Consider the following 17,240-nt stretch of genomic DNA (forward strand, 5'->3'; position numbering starts at 1 on the left):
AAATTCCACTTGCCTTGTCATGTAAATTTAAGCCTCAGATCTCCTCCTTACTGCGACTCCTGTTTCTAGCTGCTTATTATAGTTGTTCCTCACACACAGCACACGCCTCAAAGCTGACATATTCACACTTCTGCTTATCGAAGCCCCTGGTGCCTATTTAAATTCCTCAAAAACATATCTGGGCGAAATCTTGATGAAATGAAGGTTTTCTCTTTCCATTGTAAGTAAATGGGGAAAGGGAACAAATACACTCTTATTGAGTGGGACGCCTCTATATATCCAACTAGTCATAAATCAAGACAAGTAGACAGGACATGTTTCTATTGAAATTCAGGCTGTATAGGGGAAAAAGTATGGGTTGTTTTTTTTTTTGTTGTTGTTGTTGTTTTGCCAGCTAGAAATGATAAGACACAGATAATTGACTCTTATCCTGATTGTGGAATTTATTTATTTATTTTTTCTTGTCCTGGGCTTCAGTCCATATGCGTCATCAGATTGTATACTCTGTCCTTCTCCAGCATTTAGCCCATATCCAGAGTGAATTACAGAAGTTCATGAAAAACACCTCATCATGCTACTACAGATAGGTCAGAGTCTAAAAATATTGCAGCTTTAAAGCTAATCATCAAGCTAATCTGACATCCTGTTAGAGGGAAGTTAGTGCTAGTTTAATATACCATCTATTCAGTACAACACCAGTGATTCCACCACCTAGCTGTCAGTAGAGAGAAATAGTCTTGATGCATGTTTTTATTGTGTCCTGAGGGATGGTGAGGCAAGTCTAGCTCAGAGAATGTGGTTCAGAAAGGGTTTAATAAATGTCTTTAGGTTGGTGTGGACTGGTCTGTCTTTTGGTGCGCTTATTGGCCATAAAAATAGCCAGTGATGCCGACATGACATTAAAAGAACGATGAAAAAGTGTTCAGCAGGAGACTGCAAGTTCAAATCGTGACTGTGTCACAGCAATCTGTGGCAGGGGGCCGAGAAAGCAACGTGCCCATGCTATCTGAATATGAAGGGGGGAAAAATCCCAGTTTTTATGCTGATGGTATCCCAGGTCTGTGACCTGTTGAACCAGTGTTAATGAGACTTCAAAGCCCTCTTGTACGGCGCTCTGGATAAGAGCATCTGCCAAATGCCAGAAATGTTAAATGTAAATGTAAAGGATGGCATACCCCATGTCTCCTGTCAATCCGTGGGCGTCTATGAGCATATGTAAAGAGGACATTTCCTCCGAATGTTTTTTATGCTGCAGCATGAACAACAGTTTGAAAGGATGCAGCTGGCTGGCTGGTGGTTGGTCTGATGGGGAAGAGCTGGCTGTTGGCTAGGATTTGGCAGATGACCAAATCAGGGAGAAAAATGGGGGGTGCGTGTGGTAGTTATAGACAGCGAGTGGTGTAACTGCAGCAAGGGGGTGGTGTGAGAGAACTTTGGGAAATTGAAAGCACCTGCATTCTGCATTCAATTCGATACAATTTATTTGTATAGCTCTTTTAACATTGGACAAAGCAGCTTTACAGAAGTATAGAAACAGAGAAAAAAATGGATAAAGAAGAAAAACTCCCTGAGATGTTATGGGGAAGAAACCTTGCTCGATGGAAACCCATCCTCACTTGGGTGACACTGGACATGTCCTTTCTACAACAGCAACCAAGAGCTCTTGAGGAACTAATAGGTCAGTGTAGTTTCAGAGTTCATTGATCAATTGTAAGGCTATCAGAGAGAAGCAGACGTGATGGGAGCAAGATGCTTTAGTCCAGTCTTGAGATTGCATGACTGAAGAAGCTCCTGAGGGGCCTTCATGGAGAGAAATCGACCAGTGTGTTGGATTTCACAAACCATCAAGGGAACACTGAGCTGTGGGCTGAGGGGAAGCACGTATCGTAACAACTACATGACTCCACCTGGCTGTTGTTTCTGTACTGATCTCCACTCTTCCGATGTGAATCCATCCATGGCTGATAATCTGGAGAGGAAAATATGCAGCCTTGGCCAGAAGACTGTTGTTGTGGCTGGATGCTGATCTGCAGGGAACACACTGATCACCCTGATATGGATAGCATTAAATCACAGTACTGGCTCCAGCTCTGTTTTTTCGAATGCATTTGATTGTTAATCATCCTTGATGATTGCTCAGCCTCCTTGCTGTGATGTGTTAATGTGAGCGCAGCTCATTGCTAAATGTCTAGTGAGCATGTGAGGCTACACCTTGAATATATTGTGTTTGGCTGTAAATTAGCAGCTGGTGAGGAGCACCTAATCTCCATAAAATTTGTTTGCTGATGTCCTCTTTTGAAAAACTGGATCCTTTTTTGGGGGAAATAGTTTCTGCTTTCACTTCTCTTCTGATCATACAGAATTGTTCAGCTGTCCGCAAACTGCATTTAGGCTTTATACCTCATTCCCCTAATCGACCAACTGATATAGCCGCTGTATTTCAAAAGTATTCAGTTATATATGTAAGCTCAGGTCCAGTGAAACCAAAATATATAAGAAAACGCAGTTCAGTTGAGCATAGTGTTGGTGTTGGTTGAGGTTGAGCTTGAAAGGAGGAGTTCGACCTCAGTTCAGTGTTTAATATTTTATTCAAATCGTACACATGATAATAAAATCTTTGAATCTTTTAATAAATATTCAATTAAAACTAGTTTTCTTTTACTAATTAGAAACACTTGAACCCGAGTGAAGATTTTACACTGATAAATAATGTGCGTTTCATCTTATTTTCAGTTAGCAGACTGACCTGGTTTCTGAACGTAAAATACTGAGCAAATTTGTGGGCAAAATGGGGACAGAACAACTTGTCAGTTTGTCTTTGTCTGTTTTATAATCACACTTGGACAATGTTTCTGATTATTTCTGACAGAATTCATTTACACCTGTTATACCACAGTTTGCTTAAATGTTCGAGTGGGTTTGGTAAGAAGGTGTGTTCTGTAACAGGAATGAGAGCTGTATACTGAGGTGCTGTTTTGAGTTGAGGTGGTGAAATGTTTTAGTTAACTTCTTTTATGAAGGGAGGCTCGGTTATCTGTGCCTTATGTTTAGGTAACGGTCATGATGCTCTGAAAGTTTTCTCAGTCTTCAGAGCAAAGGAGTTTACACTTTCTGCTAACTGTACAAAGAGAAGATACAGAGAGAGAGAGAAAGAGAGACAGAGGGAGACAGTAAAAGAGAGAGAGAAGGGAGAGGGAGAGGGAGGGAGACATAGCGAAAGAGAGAGAGAGCCAGAGCAAAAGAAGAGGAGAGAGACAGGGAGACACAGAGAGAGAGGGAGACTGAGCAAAAGAAGAGGAGGGAGACAGTGAGAGAGGGAGACTGAGCAAAAGAAGAGGAGGGAGACAGAGAGAGACGGAGACTGAGCAAAAGAAGAGGAGGGAGACAGAGAGAGAGAGGGAGGGGGGGAGATGGAGGGAGACAGAGAAAAAGAACGAGAGAGAGAGAGAGAATGTCTGTAGCCATTAAAAGTGATGGATTTTGCGGAATATTTCTGTGCTCACTGAGACTTAATTTGTTGTTCATAGCAACATGTTGCTGGAAAAAAAAGACAAAAATAATAATAATAATAAAGAATAAATAACAACAACAACAATAATAAGAATAATAAAAATAAATTAAGAATAATAATAAAAATAAAAGCCAATCTTTTAACACTTCCTTGTGTTCCTTGTGTAAATATTGCCATACTGTTCCACTCATTAACCCTGAATAAACTGAGCGTAATACATATTGTGTATTGTATAGATATCATGGCTTCAGGTATTGTGATATGGTTGTTATTGTTAGATCACTCATCACTCACTGTAAGCTCTGAGGCTCCTTTTACGGCTACGCCTCTATTCAGCTGATGATAAGAGAAGTGTGTAGCTGTAACAGGTAAATGATCATTTCATGCATTGGTTCTGCTACTTCCCATCCCTTTAGTGAAATTCTCAGACACAAGGCATCTGTTTGTTAAAGCAATGAACAGTGAAACAGTCACTTGAGAACACGGTGTATTTCCTCTAATGGGAGCTGTGACGTTTCATTAATCACAGTGTGTGTGTGTGTGTGAGAGACTCTCACAGCAAAACCTGATCCCTCTACTGTAACCAGATCACGGTTTTCCCCCACATACTCTTTTGGGAGACCATCACATTTTCTCTCTCTCTCTCTCTCTCTCTCTCTCTCTCTCTCTCTCTCCTTGTTTTAGGTCTAGGGCTCAGAGTTTATGCTTCTTGTTTTATATATATATATCATATTTATAATTTATTAATATATTAAACACTGTAACTGCTGAGGACATGTCACACATTTTTAACATTTATAGTTCAGCTTTAAAGTTCTAGAAAGTTCATGAGACAAGTTCCTTTTTCCATAGATCAACCTCATAGGATCTCTCTCTCTCTCTCCTTCCCTCCTCTCCCCCCATGTCCCCCCTCTCCTCTCCTCTCGCTCTCTCTCTCTCTCTCTCTCTCTCTCTCTCTCTCTCTCTCTCTCTCTCACTCTCTCTCTCTCTCTCTCTCCCTCTCCACAGTTCAATAGCCAAGTCAAAATCTCATACTGATTGATTGAGATTTGCTTATCCATGATGCCTAAACTTTCCCACAGATTTTTTGATTCAATTGCAAACCTTCCCAGCATTCATCAGCTTTAAATGCCAAAAAGGACTGGATTAAAAAACACATTTAATGCAGCACATTTACCCTGCAGCGAGAAAACAGTATGCACTTTCATACATACCCACTCTCACACTTTCTCCATCCAGCAGTCTAGAGCCACTCAACCATAAGAGACCCAGTGAGAGCTGTGCAGACGTGTGTGTGTGTGTGTGTGTGTGTGTGTGTGTGTTTGTGTGTGTGTGTGTGTGTGTTTGCATTCAGCATCAGTCCACCATTCTGTTTCCTAATTGCTCAGGTGCAGTGGTGTTTTGATTGACCCAATAAGGGTAGACAAGTGTGTGTGTGTGTGTACAGCATCAGTCCCGCACATTGTGTTTCCTAATTGCTCAGGTGCCGTGGTGTGTTGATGGGTTCAGGTTGTATCTTGATAAAAAAGCTTGCTGATTTGAACACAGGATAATTGAGAGTCATGATGATGGTTTGAAACAGATCATTTTAATTTGATGAATTTACTTCATATTCTTCACACTTTATAATTGAACTATAAATGATTATTTGAAGACTTTGCAGCAATTTTATTCATTTGTACAGAATCCCCCCCCCCTCTCTCTCTGCGCATGCGTGTGTAGTGGTATTGCATTAAATAGGCAGTGTGAATGTGGGTGTGTCTCTACCCTTCTTTATTAGTCTTGTCAGGCTGAGTGATGATCTCTATATTCTCCTGCTTATCTTTTGCATCTCTCGCTTGCCGAGGGCATTATTAAAAGTTAATTCACTTATGAATTGCGTTGTGCATCTCCGCTAAGGCTCACTTTTAACCCCCAAAACCCCAGCAAAGCTCATCGACAAACAAAACAATAAGTGTTCCTCTAGCTGAAATACACAGGAGCTGCAAAATAGTGTAAGAGTACAGCCAGAATGGGATCATACAGCATCATTCAACATTATTGATAAAATAATAACTGGTAATTAGTTATTTGGCAATGAATTTTATTTGTTGTAGCCTTGGTTTATCATATAGCGTGAAAATCCTGTCTCAGTCTTCTTTATTGAACATATCCATAAGCTTTTGTTTTGTTCAATTTTTTTTTTTTCCTGGAAATGCTTCCAGATGGTGGAAAAGCATTATTAAATTAAAGGAGAAGTTCACATCCAGAACAAAAATCTACAAATAATTACAAATAATAACTCCCTTGTCATTCCAGATGTTCATGTCTTTCTTTCTTCAGTCGGAAATCCCTCAGGATTTTTTGAGCAGTCATGTTATTTCCAAGCGGACGTAATCTTTTAGGTTTAAAACGACTTCCACATCTAGGGTACACACACACACACACACGAACGGACCGTTTTAAACAAAAAACTGACACAAAGACTTATAACTTAGTGTAATTCCACATGCAACAACTCCTCCTTTTCCACACTAGTAAACACTGGGTCTGTAGCTCCGCCTACATCACGTGTGACCTTTCGACGTGTTTACGTAGTATGTAGCATCACGGACACGCATCACAGAGCTAGTGCTAGACGAGCTTTTATGGTTAAAAAGTATACAATTTTTGATTTTTCTAAAAAAAATGACCAATGGTTTGGCTAGATAAGAGCCTTCTTCCTCGGCTGGGATTGTTTAGAGCTGTATTTAAACTGCATTTTGGAAGTTCACACTCACAGGCACCACAGAAGTCCACTATATGGAGAAACATCCTGAAATGTTTTCCTCAAAAAACATCATTTCTTTACGACTGAAGAAAGAAAGACATGAACATCTTGGATGACAAGCGGGTGAGTCAATTATTTGTAGATTTTTGTTCAGAAAGTGAACTTCTCCTTTAAGCTGTGTGGTTATAATGCCTAATAAATACAGGATGATCTCTGTGCATAGGTTTATTATAACTGTTGGTCATAGTGTAGGTTTATTATGTTAACTCTGCTGATACACTACACATCACTTTTCCTCCTTCTTTTGCTTTGCTTAAACAGTTGCTCAGATATGCCAGGTGTAGCTCTGCCAGATAAAGTGGGGCAGTGCTCCTGGGGACAGGAGAAGGACAGCAGGGGGTGGGTGTGTGTGTGTGTGTGTGTGTGTGTGTGTATGTTTGTGTGTGTGTGCGCATGCTGTCGGAGGATAAGAGTTATTGTTCGGATATTGGAAGCTCGCCTTCAGTTCAGCTTCTGTTCTCCTCTGTTACAACCAACCTGTTTATCACTCTGAAAAATGACTGCAGCTCATTCACCTCCGACTAAAGCTTCTCACGCGTGGCGTGGTTGGCATGTCCAGCTTGATACTCCTGAAAAAGACTTCTTTAGAGAAACTGACTAAAGTGTGTGACTGCATGAGAGGATTTCACCCTGCAAAGCTCGACTCTGTGCTTGTGTTTTCACCGAGTCCTGTCCGAACCGAGCGCTATCTTCACTATGATATTACTCTAGTCCTCTACCAGACACACACACACACACTGGCTTTTGCCAGCATGATATCTACACTGAGTCCGCAAGCGCGATTAGCACTTTCAGCACCCGGTCTGACAGACAGAGATAATCTCACCAGGAGTGTGTGTGTGTGTGTGTGTTGTACCCACACATAAAGGCCGTGTCATTTTCCTTCATGCACAATATGCTCCATATTAGATAAGAACTATTGTAATATCAAACTATTCTTCCTGATCAGTTGCAGCAGTACGCTGTGCTGATGGTGGATTTACACGACTGCAGCGTAGTGTCTGAGTACCAAGTGCTGTCACACTCACACACGGCTTATAGCCAGGGCTTTACCCTTGCATGTGACCCACATGATACCCATTGTAATCACTCCACAGAGCTACACGTGTCAAAGACAGTAGCTCATAAAAGGTTTATTGTATCCGATTCGATTCTTAAAGCTCTCTGTAGGCCTACCTCCTCCATTACATCCAGCCTGAAGTGAATGACTGATGAACCTTAAATAGGGGAAAAGAGGAGAGGAAGAGACATTTATCTCGTTTTATGGCTTATCAATACCCAATAAGTCAGCAGGCCAGTGATCCAGTGATGCTTGCTCTGTAGTCTTTTATAACTCCTCTCTTCCGGATATCACAGAGACACGGGGACTGGGCTTGAAAAAATCTTTTTTTTTTTCATTTAGGATGTTTTATACTGCTTATAGGCAGTTTGTTATCTGGCATGACTGGTTGTAATATGGTCTTTTATGTGATTTTTGCAATGCAAGAATTAATTGGCATTAATGATAATGAAAAAAATACTTTATACTGTTCTCACAAAAGGATGGGAATATCTGACAGTTTGGACCTTGTGGACGAAGGCCTACAAGTGGGTTTTAACGCTTCTCTCATTGTTTTGCTGCTCTGTTCAGCTGTCAGGACGATGAGTCAGTGTTGAGTCAGTGTGTATTATTTAACTCTGCCTCTTAAGAGGTCATTTGCACAATATTGTGTTCTTTTTGTACAGAGCTGCTACAGAGAGCTGCTATAAACATGCAGAATGTATTGAATACACATAGCAAATTACAGTTTAAAGCTACGACACCATGAATGACACTTACTTTCGGTTTTGTTATTAGTTTTGTTTAGATAATACGTAATGGGTTACTGCTCCAGCATGTGTACATGGAGGGAAAGCCACAGTGTGTCCCATAAGCGTTCTGTAACCTGACAGCAGCTTAGCACTGCTTTTGAAGCACTGGTTTCAAAACTTTCACAACTTGAGCTTTCTCTAAAGAGTGAGATTATTAAAGTGTAACAGTAACTTCATACTTTTACAGTAAGAGGTCTTTTGTCTGACACTGCAAACGACCAGCGACAGACATTTTCTGAAGCATGTCAGCAAATATGCAAGCTTATCTCGTTTACCCACCACTGCCGTTTCACATAACTCTTGAATAAGGTTTTTGTCATTTTTTTTTCCCTTCTTGTATTTTCAAACTCATTTATTTTTCTGTTGAAAGAAGAGCATATACACAGAAGTGTTTGTGCACAGAAATGCAGACAGCCAATCAGATCACGACCGTAAGATCCTGCATCTCATAGCCAGGAAAAGTGTTCAAAAGACGACAAACGACACCCTATAGCTGATGAACAGTGCATCTGCTGCTGAAAGGAGAATAGATTAAAATCCCCAGGGGAGCCAAAATCCATGATTGCTTCACACTAGCACGATGAAGCTCTTGTTGGCTGCAAAATGCAAGTAAAAAGCATGAATAATAATCCAATCTGTCCAAATCTGTACTTCGCTAGAATTTCTCTCTGTTTGATGGAAATGGGGCGCTCATAATCTTGATGGACGTTCTCATTGACTGAAGAAAAACGAGTGAGTGAAAGCTTACCCACCAGCAGCCGTGAAACGCAAGTCACCTGGTGGCAGAACAAATATCCGTTTAATGTCATTTCACTTAGCTGAGGAAAGCTCCTGCGCCTGTTGTATCCACCGTGTACAAACACTAACACCTAATCTAACGCCAGGCGCTTCCAGCAGGCGTTTACAATTATTACTTGTCATACTGTACAAGATGAACCCAATAAGAATACTGTAACAGACTGCGGTAATGTGAGTGTCTATCTTCAGCACAGCCGTGTAGGACTGTAGCTCTTTATATTGGAGTTACACATTGTCATCATAGGTAAAAGTCTATAAACACACCTGGAAGCTGTAATTCCTCCTCTATTTCTTCCATGTCTCATCCCTCATTTATTCTGTCACAGCCATGATGCAACAAACCGCTTTTCTTTTAACATTTAGTAAAATGAATTCTGCGAATACAAATCAACTAAATTTAAGAAACGAATTTAGTAGTAATACTGATATGTTGCATGCTACTTGCAGTAATGTGCAGAATTGGAAGCGATGTGCTAAGCGTAGAACAGTAATGTGCAGTGTGCAGAATGATAATAGAGTGAACGAGACTTCAGAATCCTTAGGGATCTGTAAGATGGACGTGTTTATGTTGAGGAGTCTGATGGCCTGAGGGAAGAAAAACTCCTCCTCGGCCTGTCTGTTTCAGCCATCAGACGAGGGATTGCAACAGGCTGAAGATACAGTAAGCGGGTGTGTAGAGTCTCTGATGATTACTGATAGTAGCTATCTTCATCATTTAAGCAGACATGAAGAACACATTATCATACAGTCTGTTGCCGAATTCTTATTGGGATCATCTCATGCAACGTGACGAGATTTAGATTGTGTTTTGTTTGACGCGTCATGGCTGCGATTATGTTTGTAGCTGTCTCATGAGTTTTGTGCAGTCCTCCTATTGGTCGATTTTAGACGAGAATCGTAGCAGCGGTCACACTCTGAGTTCCAATGCCAGAACTTTATCATTGGCTGTGTTTGTTCACTGCTGCACTCCCTGGCGATCATGTCACATTATGTGTTCTAAGACCACCGATCTCAACTCCTGAGCAAAGATTATCCTCTACGATGTGCCTGTGTCAGCAAAATCAGGCCAGATATCGTGCTGTGTAAAGCCAACTTAAGCCTCGTAAGTCTTCGAAAGATCCGTCTTTGGTGTCTGTTGTGGTTTTGAAGTTGTCTGTGAGAGTAATAGCATTTTACACCGCTGTGTCACCCCTCTGTCATCTGCTGTGGGAGTGGCATGAGAGAAAGCAGAGCTCTGCACAGAGGAGTGAGGAGGATGGAGAGAGACAGTGAGGCCTGAGTATTATGAGGATGTGACTCCAAAGGATGTGGCTCACATTTAAATTTTTGTTTGCATAGTGCCAAATGAAATGTTCTGCCAGGTCCAATGCATGTTCTGTACTTTGCTCCACAGCTCCACCAAGTGTTGAGTAATATTAATAAAGTTAGAGAGGTACACAGGTGATGTTATGCTAAAGTATTCAGAGAGAGAGAAAAAAATGACCTGATGTAGCACTCGAGTGTGAATCCTGCTAATATACAGTACAACTTTATGTCCTTGAAGTGTGCATTATCACTGCAATCCTGCAGGTATTTACTCTAATGCAGGCGGTCAGATATGAAACTCATAGGAAAATGGCCATGTGTTATTAACACAGAAACATGTAGCGATTAGCCCTAATATTAAAATCACCAGTTTATACTTGTGTTGGTCCCCTTGAGCCTCAGGTGCCCATGACCCTGTCACCGGTTCACCGGGTGTCCATCCTTGGACCACTTTTGGTAGGTACTGACCACTGCATAACAGGAACACACCACAAGACCTGCTGTTATAAAGAAGCTTTGCCCCAGTCGAGTTACTCAGATCCTTACACAAGCCCAATTTTCCTGCTTCCAACACATCAACTTCAAGACTGTTCACTAATATATCCCACTCCTTAGCAGGAGCCACTGTTATAAGATAGTCAGTGTTACTGAGCTGTCAGTGGTTTTAATGTTATGGCTGATCAGTGTATAGTTGGATGCACTCATGCTGCTGTGAGAAAACTGAACTATGTTCATTCATTCATCTTCACTTTTCCACCATCATTTACTTCACCTTCCTGGTCAGGGTTTGGGACACCCCTCCAAATCATTGAATTCAGGTTTTGTTTTTCAGGGGTTGGGCTTGGCCCCTTAGTTCCAGTGAAAGGAACTCTTAATGCTTCAGCATACCAAGACATTTTGGACAATTTCATGCTCCCAACTTTGTGGGAACAGTTTGGGGATGACCCCTTCCTGTTCCAACATGACTGCATACCATTACACAAAGCAAGGTCCATAAAGACATGGATGAGGGAGTTTGGTGTGGAGGAACTTCACAGGGTCCTGACCTCAACCTGATAGAACACCATTGGGATGAATTAGAGTGGAGACTGCGAGCCAGACCTTCTTGTCCAACATCAGCACCTGACCTCACAAATGTGCTTCTAGACGAATGGTCAAAAATTCCCATAAACACACTCCTAAACCTTGTGGAAAGCCTTCCCAGAAGAGTTGAAGCTGTTATAGCGGCAAAGGGCAGGCCAACTCCATATTACATTCATGTGCATGTAAAGGCAGATGTCCCAAAACTTTTGGCAATATAGTGTAGAAACAGTCCTGCCCACCTCTATGCCTGTGACAAAAGTGTGTGTGTTGAAAAAATGCATTGTTAACGATTTATTACATTCATTTAAATAGCTTTTCAAGATTCAAGAAGCTTTTATTGTTATTTCAACCATATAGCTGACGCAGTACATAGAGAAATGAAACAGCGTTTCTCCAGGACCTGATGCTACAGAAACATACAACATAAAGTTCAAACACAAAAAAAAAACAAGCCACATAAAGTGCAAAGAGTGCAGCTAGGTCCAAACAGAGCAACAACAAGACACTACAAAAAAGACAACCGGAAAAAAAGAAAAAGAACATGTGTAGTGAAATGGAAATGAAATGAAATAAAATGAAATGATGTACAACTTTGAGAAACTGTAGAAAAAAACCCCATATAACTAATAACATATATGATTGTAACATATATATATAGCAGCCTGACAACATGTATTGTGTAAAAATACAGTAGCAGCGGTTAGGGAAGTGCAAAATAGAAATTAACATAAATATAAATATAGCAGCAGATGAAATAAACACAAGGGTTGAGGTAGTGCAATAAGTAATGAACAATATAAGTTGTGTGTGTGTGTGTCTACACAGGTGAGAGAGAGAGTGTGTGTGTGCTTTTGTATTTGTGTGTAGTTTATTGTCGAGTAAGTAGCATTTGTGTTTTTAACAACTCACCTGCTTCTGTTTGCACCATTGACTCTACTCTAGTGTAAGATGCTGAGGGTTATTTTTTAGGGTTTTGTTTTGTTAAGATAAATGATCCCAATTTTGTATTTTGAGAGATTTCTTTTCTTCATGCATTTACCTAACACAGAACCAGGATGAAATGACAAAATATTCACTTTTTATTATCTCTGCCAGGGTTTTTTTTTTTTTTTACTTAGTAGCTCACATCATCTATGTTTTTGAGACGGTCCTTTTTCATCACTGCAGCTTCAAGCTTGTGTCCAACATGATGTAATGTAAGGTTCAGTAAAAAAAAACAAAACAAAAATCACATCCTCAGCACACATGGATTTAAAGTAAACATTTGCAGGAACATCACCATGTTTCGGCTCTTTGTCCTTTTCACACTCTTTCTTCTGCTTTCTCATGCTCTCTTTCCAGACCTGAAGAGGGAGGCCAGCATCTGTCACATGCTTAAACACCCCCATATTGTGGAGTTGCTGGAAACCTACAGCTCAGATGGAATGCTCTATATGGTCTTTGAGTTGTAAGTAACCAGTTTTAAAATATTGGATTTTTTTTCTTTTGCCTTTTAAATGTGTGCTGTGTTTATCTAATCTAATCTAATCTAATCTAATCTAGTCTAATCTAAATCAGCACTTTACCAATGATGCCCTTTAGGCGAGACTGTGCCGCTCTGTGTACACGCTTCATTTGCTCCCCAATTTCAGCCATAAAGTCTCTTCTCATTACAATAGACCTAGGATGGAATCTTTTTTTTCTTTCAGTGGCTAGAGAGAAAACACAAGGAAATGACTTTAACTGCCTGATGGACAGGCCAGTTATTCTATGTACCAAACACAGCCACAGGCATGAAGTGCAGTATTTGGATGAGATGGTTGTAATAAGAGATATGATATTTTTCCACCCACCTCCCAATGATAGCATTAATAAACTTAATGAAATCATGCGTCGTCTTTGTAACTTTCAAGTGTTTTACATAGCTATGTTTTTATTTATTTATTGGTACACTGAGAATACTTGGTGTACACCTCTATGTGATGATCTGTAATCATTGCTGTAGTTTGTTTAGCATGTGTGTGAACATTATTCTAAGTATTTGGGGAGAGAGCTGATGCTCACTGTTGGTGGCAGAGCTCCTTGCAAACATTTTCTCTTTATTTATCTTATATACATACATACATACACTATATTGTCAAAGGTTTTGGGACATCTGCCTTTACATGCACATGAACTTTAATGACATCCCATTCTTAATCCATAGAGTTTAATATGGAGTTGACCCGACCTTTACATCTATAACAGCTTCAACTCTTCTGGGAAGGCTTTCCACAAGGTTTAGGAGTGTGTTTATGGGAATTTTTGACCATTCCTCTAGAAGTGCATTTGTGAGGTCAGGCACTGATGTTGGATGAGAAGGCCTGGCCCGCATCCCAAAGGTGTTCTATCAGGTTGAGGTCAGGGCTCTGTGCAGGACAGTCACACCAAACTCGCTCATCCATGTCTTTATGGACCTTGCTTTGTACACTATGCAAGGGGCCATCCTCAAAGTGTTCCCACTAAGCTGGGAGCATGAAATTGTTCAAAATGTCTTGGGTCCTTTCACTGGAACTAAGGGGCCTAGCCCAACCCCTGAAACAACCCCACACCATAATCCCCCCTCCACCAACTTTTACCCTTGGTACAATACAATCAGGCAAGTAATGTTCTCCTGGCAACCATCAAACCCAGACTCATCCATTGGATTGCCAGACAGAGAAGCACGATTGGTCACTACAGAGAACATGTCTCCACTGCTCTAGAGTCCAGTGACGGCGCGCTTTACACCACTGCATCCGACGCTTTGCATTGTATTTGGTTATGTAAGGCTTGAATGCAGCTGCTCGGCCATGAAAACCCATTCCATGAAGCTCTCTGCGCACTGTTCTTGAGCTAATCTGAAGGCCACATGAAGTTTGGAGGTCTGTAGCTATTGATTCTGCAGAAATTTGGCGACTTCTGTACACTGTGTGCCTCAGCATGCACTGACCCCGCTCTGTGATTTTACGTGGCCTACCACTTCGTGGCTGAGTTGCTGTTGTTCCCAGTTGCTTTTATTTTGTTATACACAGGTGGCAACCTATCACGGTACCACACTAGAATTCCTTGAGCTCCTGAGAGCGACCCATTCTTTCAAAAATGTTTGGAGAAGCTGCCTGCATGCCTAGGTGCTTGATTTTTATACACCTGTGGCCATGGAATTGATTGGAACACCTGAATTCAATGATTTGGAGGTGTGTCCCAAAACTTTTGGCAATATAGGGTACATACATAAATACATACATACATAAATACACTGATCAGGGTCAAAGCAGTTTTGGTGTCAGAATGGAGACCTACATAACATTAGGCAGGTGATTTTAATATTAATGCTTGACATACAAACATACCTACCTACCTACATGCTCAAAATAGATTCAGCATATTTCTCCTTTAACTTTTCTAAGTGATTAACGTGTAGCAAAAGTGGTGGCTAGAAATTATACTAGGGAGAAAGAATTAGAATGGAAATTCACTGGAGAGATGGTGAGGGTTATTTTCCGATCATAACCCTGTCAGAAAGGGAGGGGGAGACAGGTAAAAGTCAACAAGGAATGGATTAGCGTTCTCTATGGTAATGGTTCTGCTAATGCCAAAGTGGGATCCATGAAGCATAACCAGTGGGTGTGAATCAAAACCCTTGATTTTAAAGATCTTAACCTCATTAACTTGTCACTTGAATTGAATAGGTTTAATCCAGACCTCAGTAAGTCAATCTCTAAATAACGTCAGCTTGGACATCATGCGAGGTGTCAGTGGAAAGTTCAGGAATAAAATAACGGCTCTGAGAAAAAGCCCGTATATTCTCACGCACATTTGAATAATGAGCCGAATATTTGAACAGTTTATAAAAGGATTATGTTCATAAATCAAATCTGTATTGAGGGGGACAGTGTAATTTAATTTTCATTTAAACTGGTCCCTGCTTGTAGCAAGCTGAGAAGCCCTTCTTGGTTAGTCTAGTCTAGCTCTTGTTAAGATGCCTCATAAGCAGACGTAAGCTCCATGTTGCAGCATAAAGTAGTTGCAGTTGTTCAAATGACTTTTAGATAGCAGCAGGACTGTCGTGTATATGAGACTCTTTTTCCAGGCAGTTAGCTGAAATAATAAACACTAACCTGTCTATTTTAGAGAAGATCCTAGAAAAATGTTTAAGATTTATATTTCAGTTGTGGTAGGACGGACTTCCTGGATCAAAAGACGGGTGTGAGACTGCAGTTTTGCAAATAAGTGTCTGGGTTTTTTGTTGTCCAAATCCCTGCTTCGTGCAGGACTTTTCTAAAAAATATATATATATATATATAGGTTGTGTCTAAGAATTAAGTAGGAAATATTTATTGTTTTCTTTGATGCAAACTAAAAGCCTAAGGTAATGGGAGATCTTAACTTATAACTTGTCATTACTAGTTGCATCAAATTAAGCTAAGGTTAGCAGCTTAGCATGTACGATTGACACTTTATGTACGATTTCCTGTTATTTTAATCACTTGATAGTTCATAAATGTCCGTCCTCTCCTAGTGAAGTTTCAGTTCGATTAATTATTATATGTAGAATATTTCTGTAAGTCACAGTGCTTCAGAAGGATATAAGCAGAGCTTATATATATATAGAGCTTATCAGGAGAAGTGCAGCTGCTGGTTCTTGGATTGTCACATCTCTGGAAAGCAGAGCTGACAGATTGGTTGTTAGACCTTCTGCGTTTGCAAAACTGATTTCTAGGTGAAAACTGCAAAACCCACATTGAAAAAGAAAGCCGTTATAACAACAGCCACTAACTTGTTTTGTGGATGTTCCACAACTCTAAATAGCTCTATATATAACTCTATATAATAACTCTAAATAACCATCGGCATTCAGTGGAATGTATTATTACTCCTGAGAACACTAGAACAAGGTTTATCACCATTCCATCACATCCTACCCTCCACACACACATTCACACCTAAGGACAGCTTAGCATCCCCAGTCCATTTTCCAGCATGTTTTTTGAAGTCAGGACCAAAGAAGAAAACCCAGAGGAAAGTTCCATGATCATAAGAAACCATGAGAAACTCGACACAGACAGTAACCTGAGCTCAGGATCAAGATGGAGGACTCTGTGAGGTGGTGATGCTACCCCCTGCACTACCAAATTTAACATAACAATCAAAAGTATTTTTGATGTAACCTTCTAAGTGCTATAGTTGTGCAGGTGATCATAATAAAAAACCCATGTGGACCAAGTAAAAGGAAATACAGAAGATCAGATATACAAAGAGGATAAGCTATCCCTACGCAAAGAAAATATTATTTTTTCCCTAAATTAAACCTTTTACTTGCCTCAGCAGTAAAAAAAAATCTGTTAGAACAATAGATTTGCAGAAAGACAACACATCAGTGCACAAACCCCAAACCACTAACTAGAATAACCTTTTACCAAGAAAGATGAACACTGGAATACAAAATGAATCTCTTTCATATGATACCCACATCAGTCAGAGGTCACCACCAGAGAGGCAAACAGCAAATAAACATAACAGAAATGAAGTTTCCTCTTATGGTTATGAGAAACTTGCAAAGACACGACCAGTTAAAGACATGGAAATGAAAGAGCGTGAACAGCATAATAGAAGGTCATCTCCTAAAGGTAAAACTAGGACATCTGACCCTGTCCTCTCAAATAGGTAATAGAAAAACACATCATCTAATTGACCTCCCGTGGTGTCAAAGCTAACTTTACAGAGATGCAGCGATTAACTGCAACCATTGAAATCCTTTTGTTGTATGTCTTCAGGAGACACAGTTATCACCAGACTGCACTTTTTTTTTTAGCTCAGTCCCAAAAACTATCCAGCTTATGTTGGTACAGCCATCCTGATAAGAAATGATGTGACTCGTAGTCA

At 40.4% G+C, this 17,240-nt stretch overlaps 1 protein-coding gene across 7 annotated transcripts in view; it reads left to right on the top strand.

The window, feature by feature from the left end:
- The window catches only part of caska (calcium/calmodulin-dependent serine protein kinase a), a 143,169-nt gene that overhangs the window by 83,253 nt on the left and 42,676 nt on the right, over nucleotides 1-17,240 (top strand). For all 7 annotated transcript variants that reach the window (XM_058392034.1, XM_058392036.1, XM_058392032.1 and 4 more), the window contains exon 3: nucleotides 12,699-12,804. In XM_058392034.1, coding sequence (XP_058248017.1) covers nucleotides 12,699-12,804 — 106 coding nt within the window. The remainder of the gene's footprint in view (nucleotides 1-12,698; nucleotides 12,805-17,240) is intronic.

Source organism: Hemibagrus wyckioides, linkage group LG06 (genome assembly GCF_019097595.1).
Source record: "Hemibagrus wyckioides isolate EC202008001 linkage group LG06, SWU_Hwy_1.0, whole genome shotgun sequence".
Lineage (NCBI taxonomy): Eukaryota > Metazoa > Chordata > Actinopteri > Siluriformes > Bagridae > Hemibagrus > Hemibagrus wyckioides.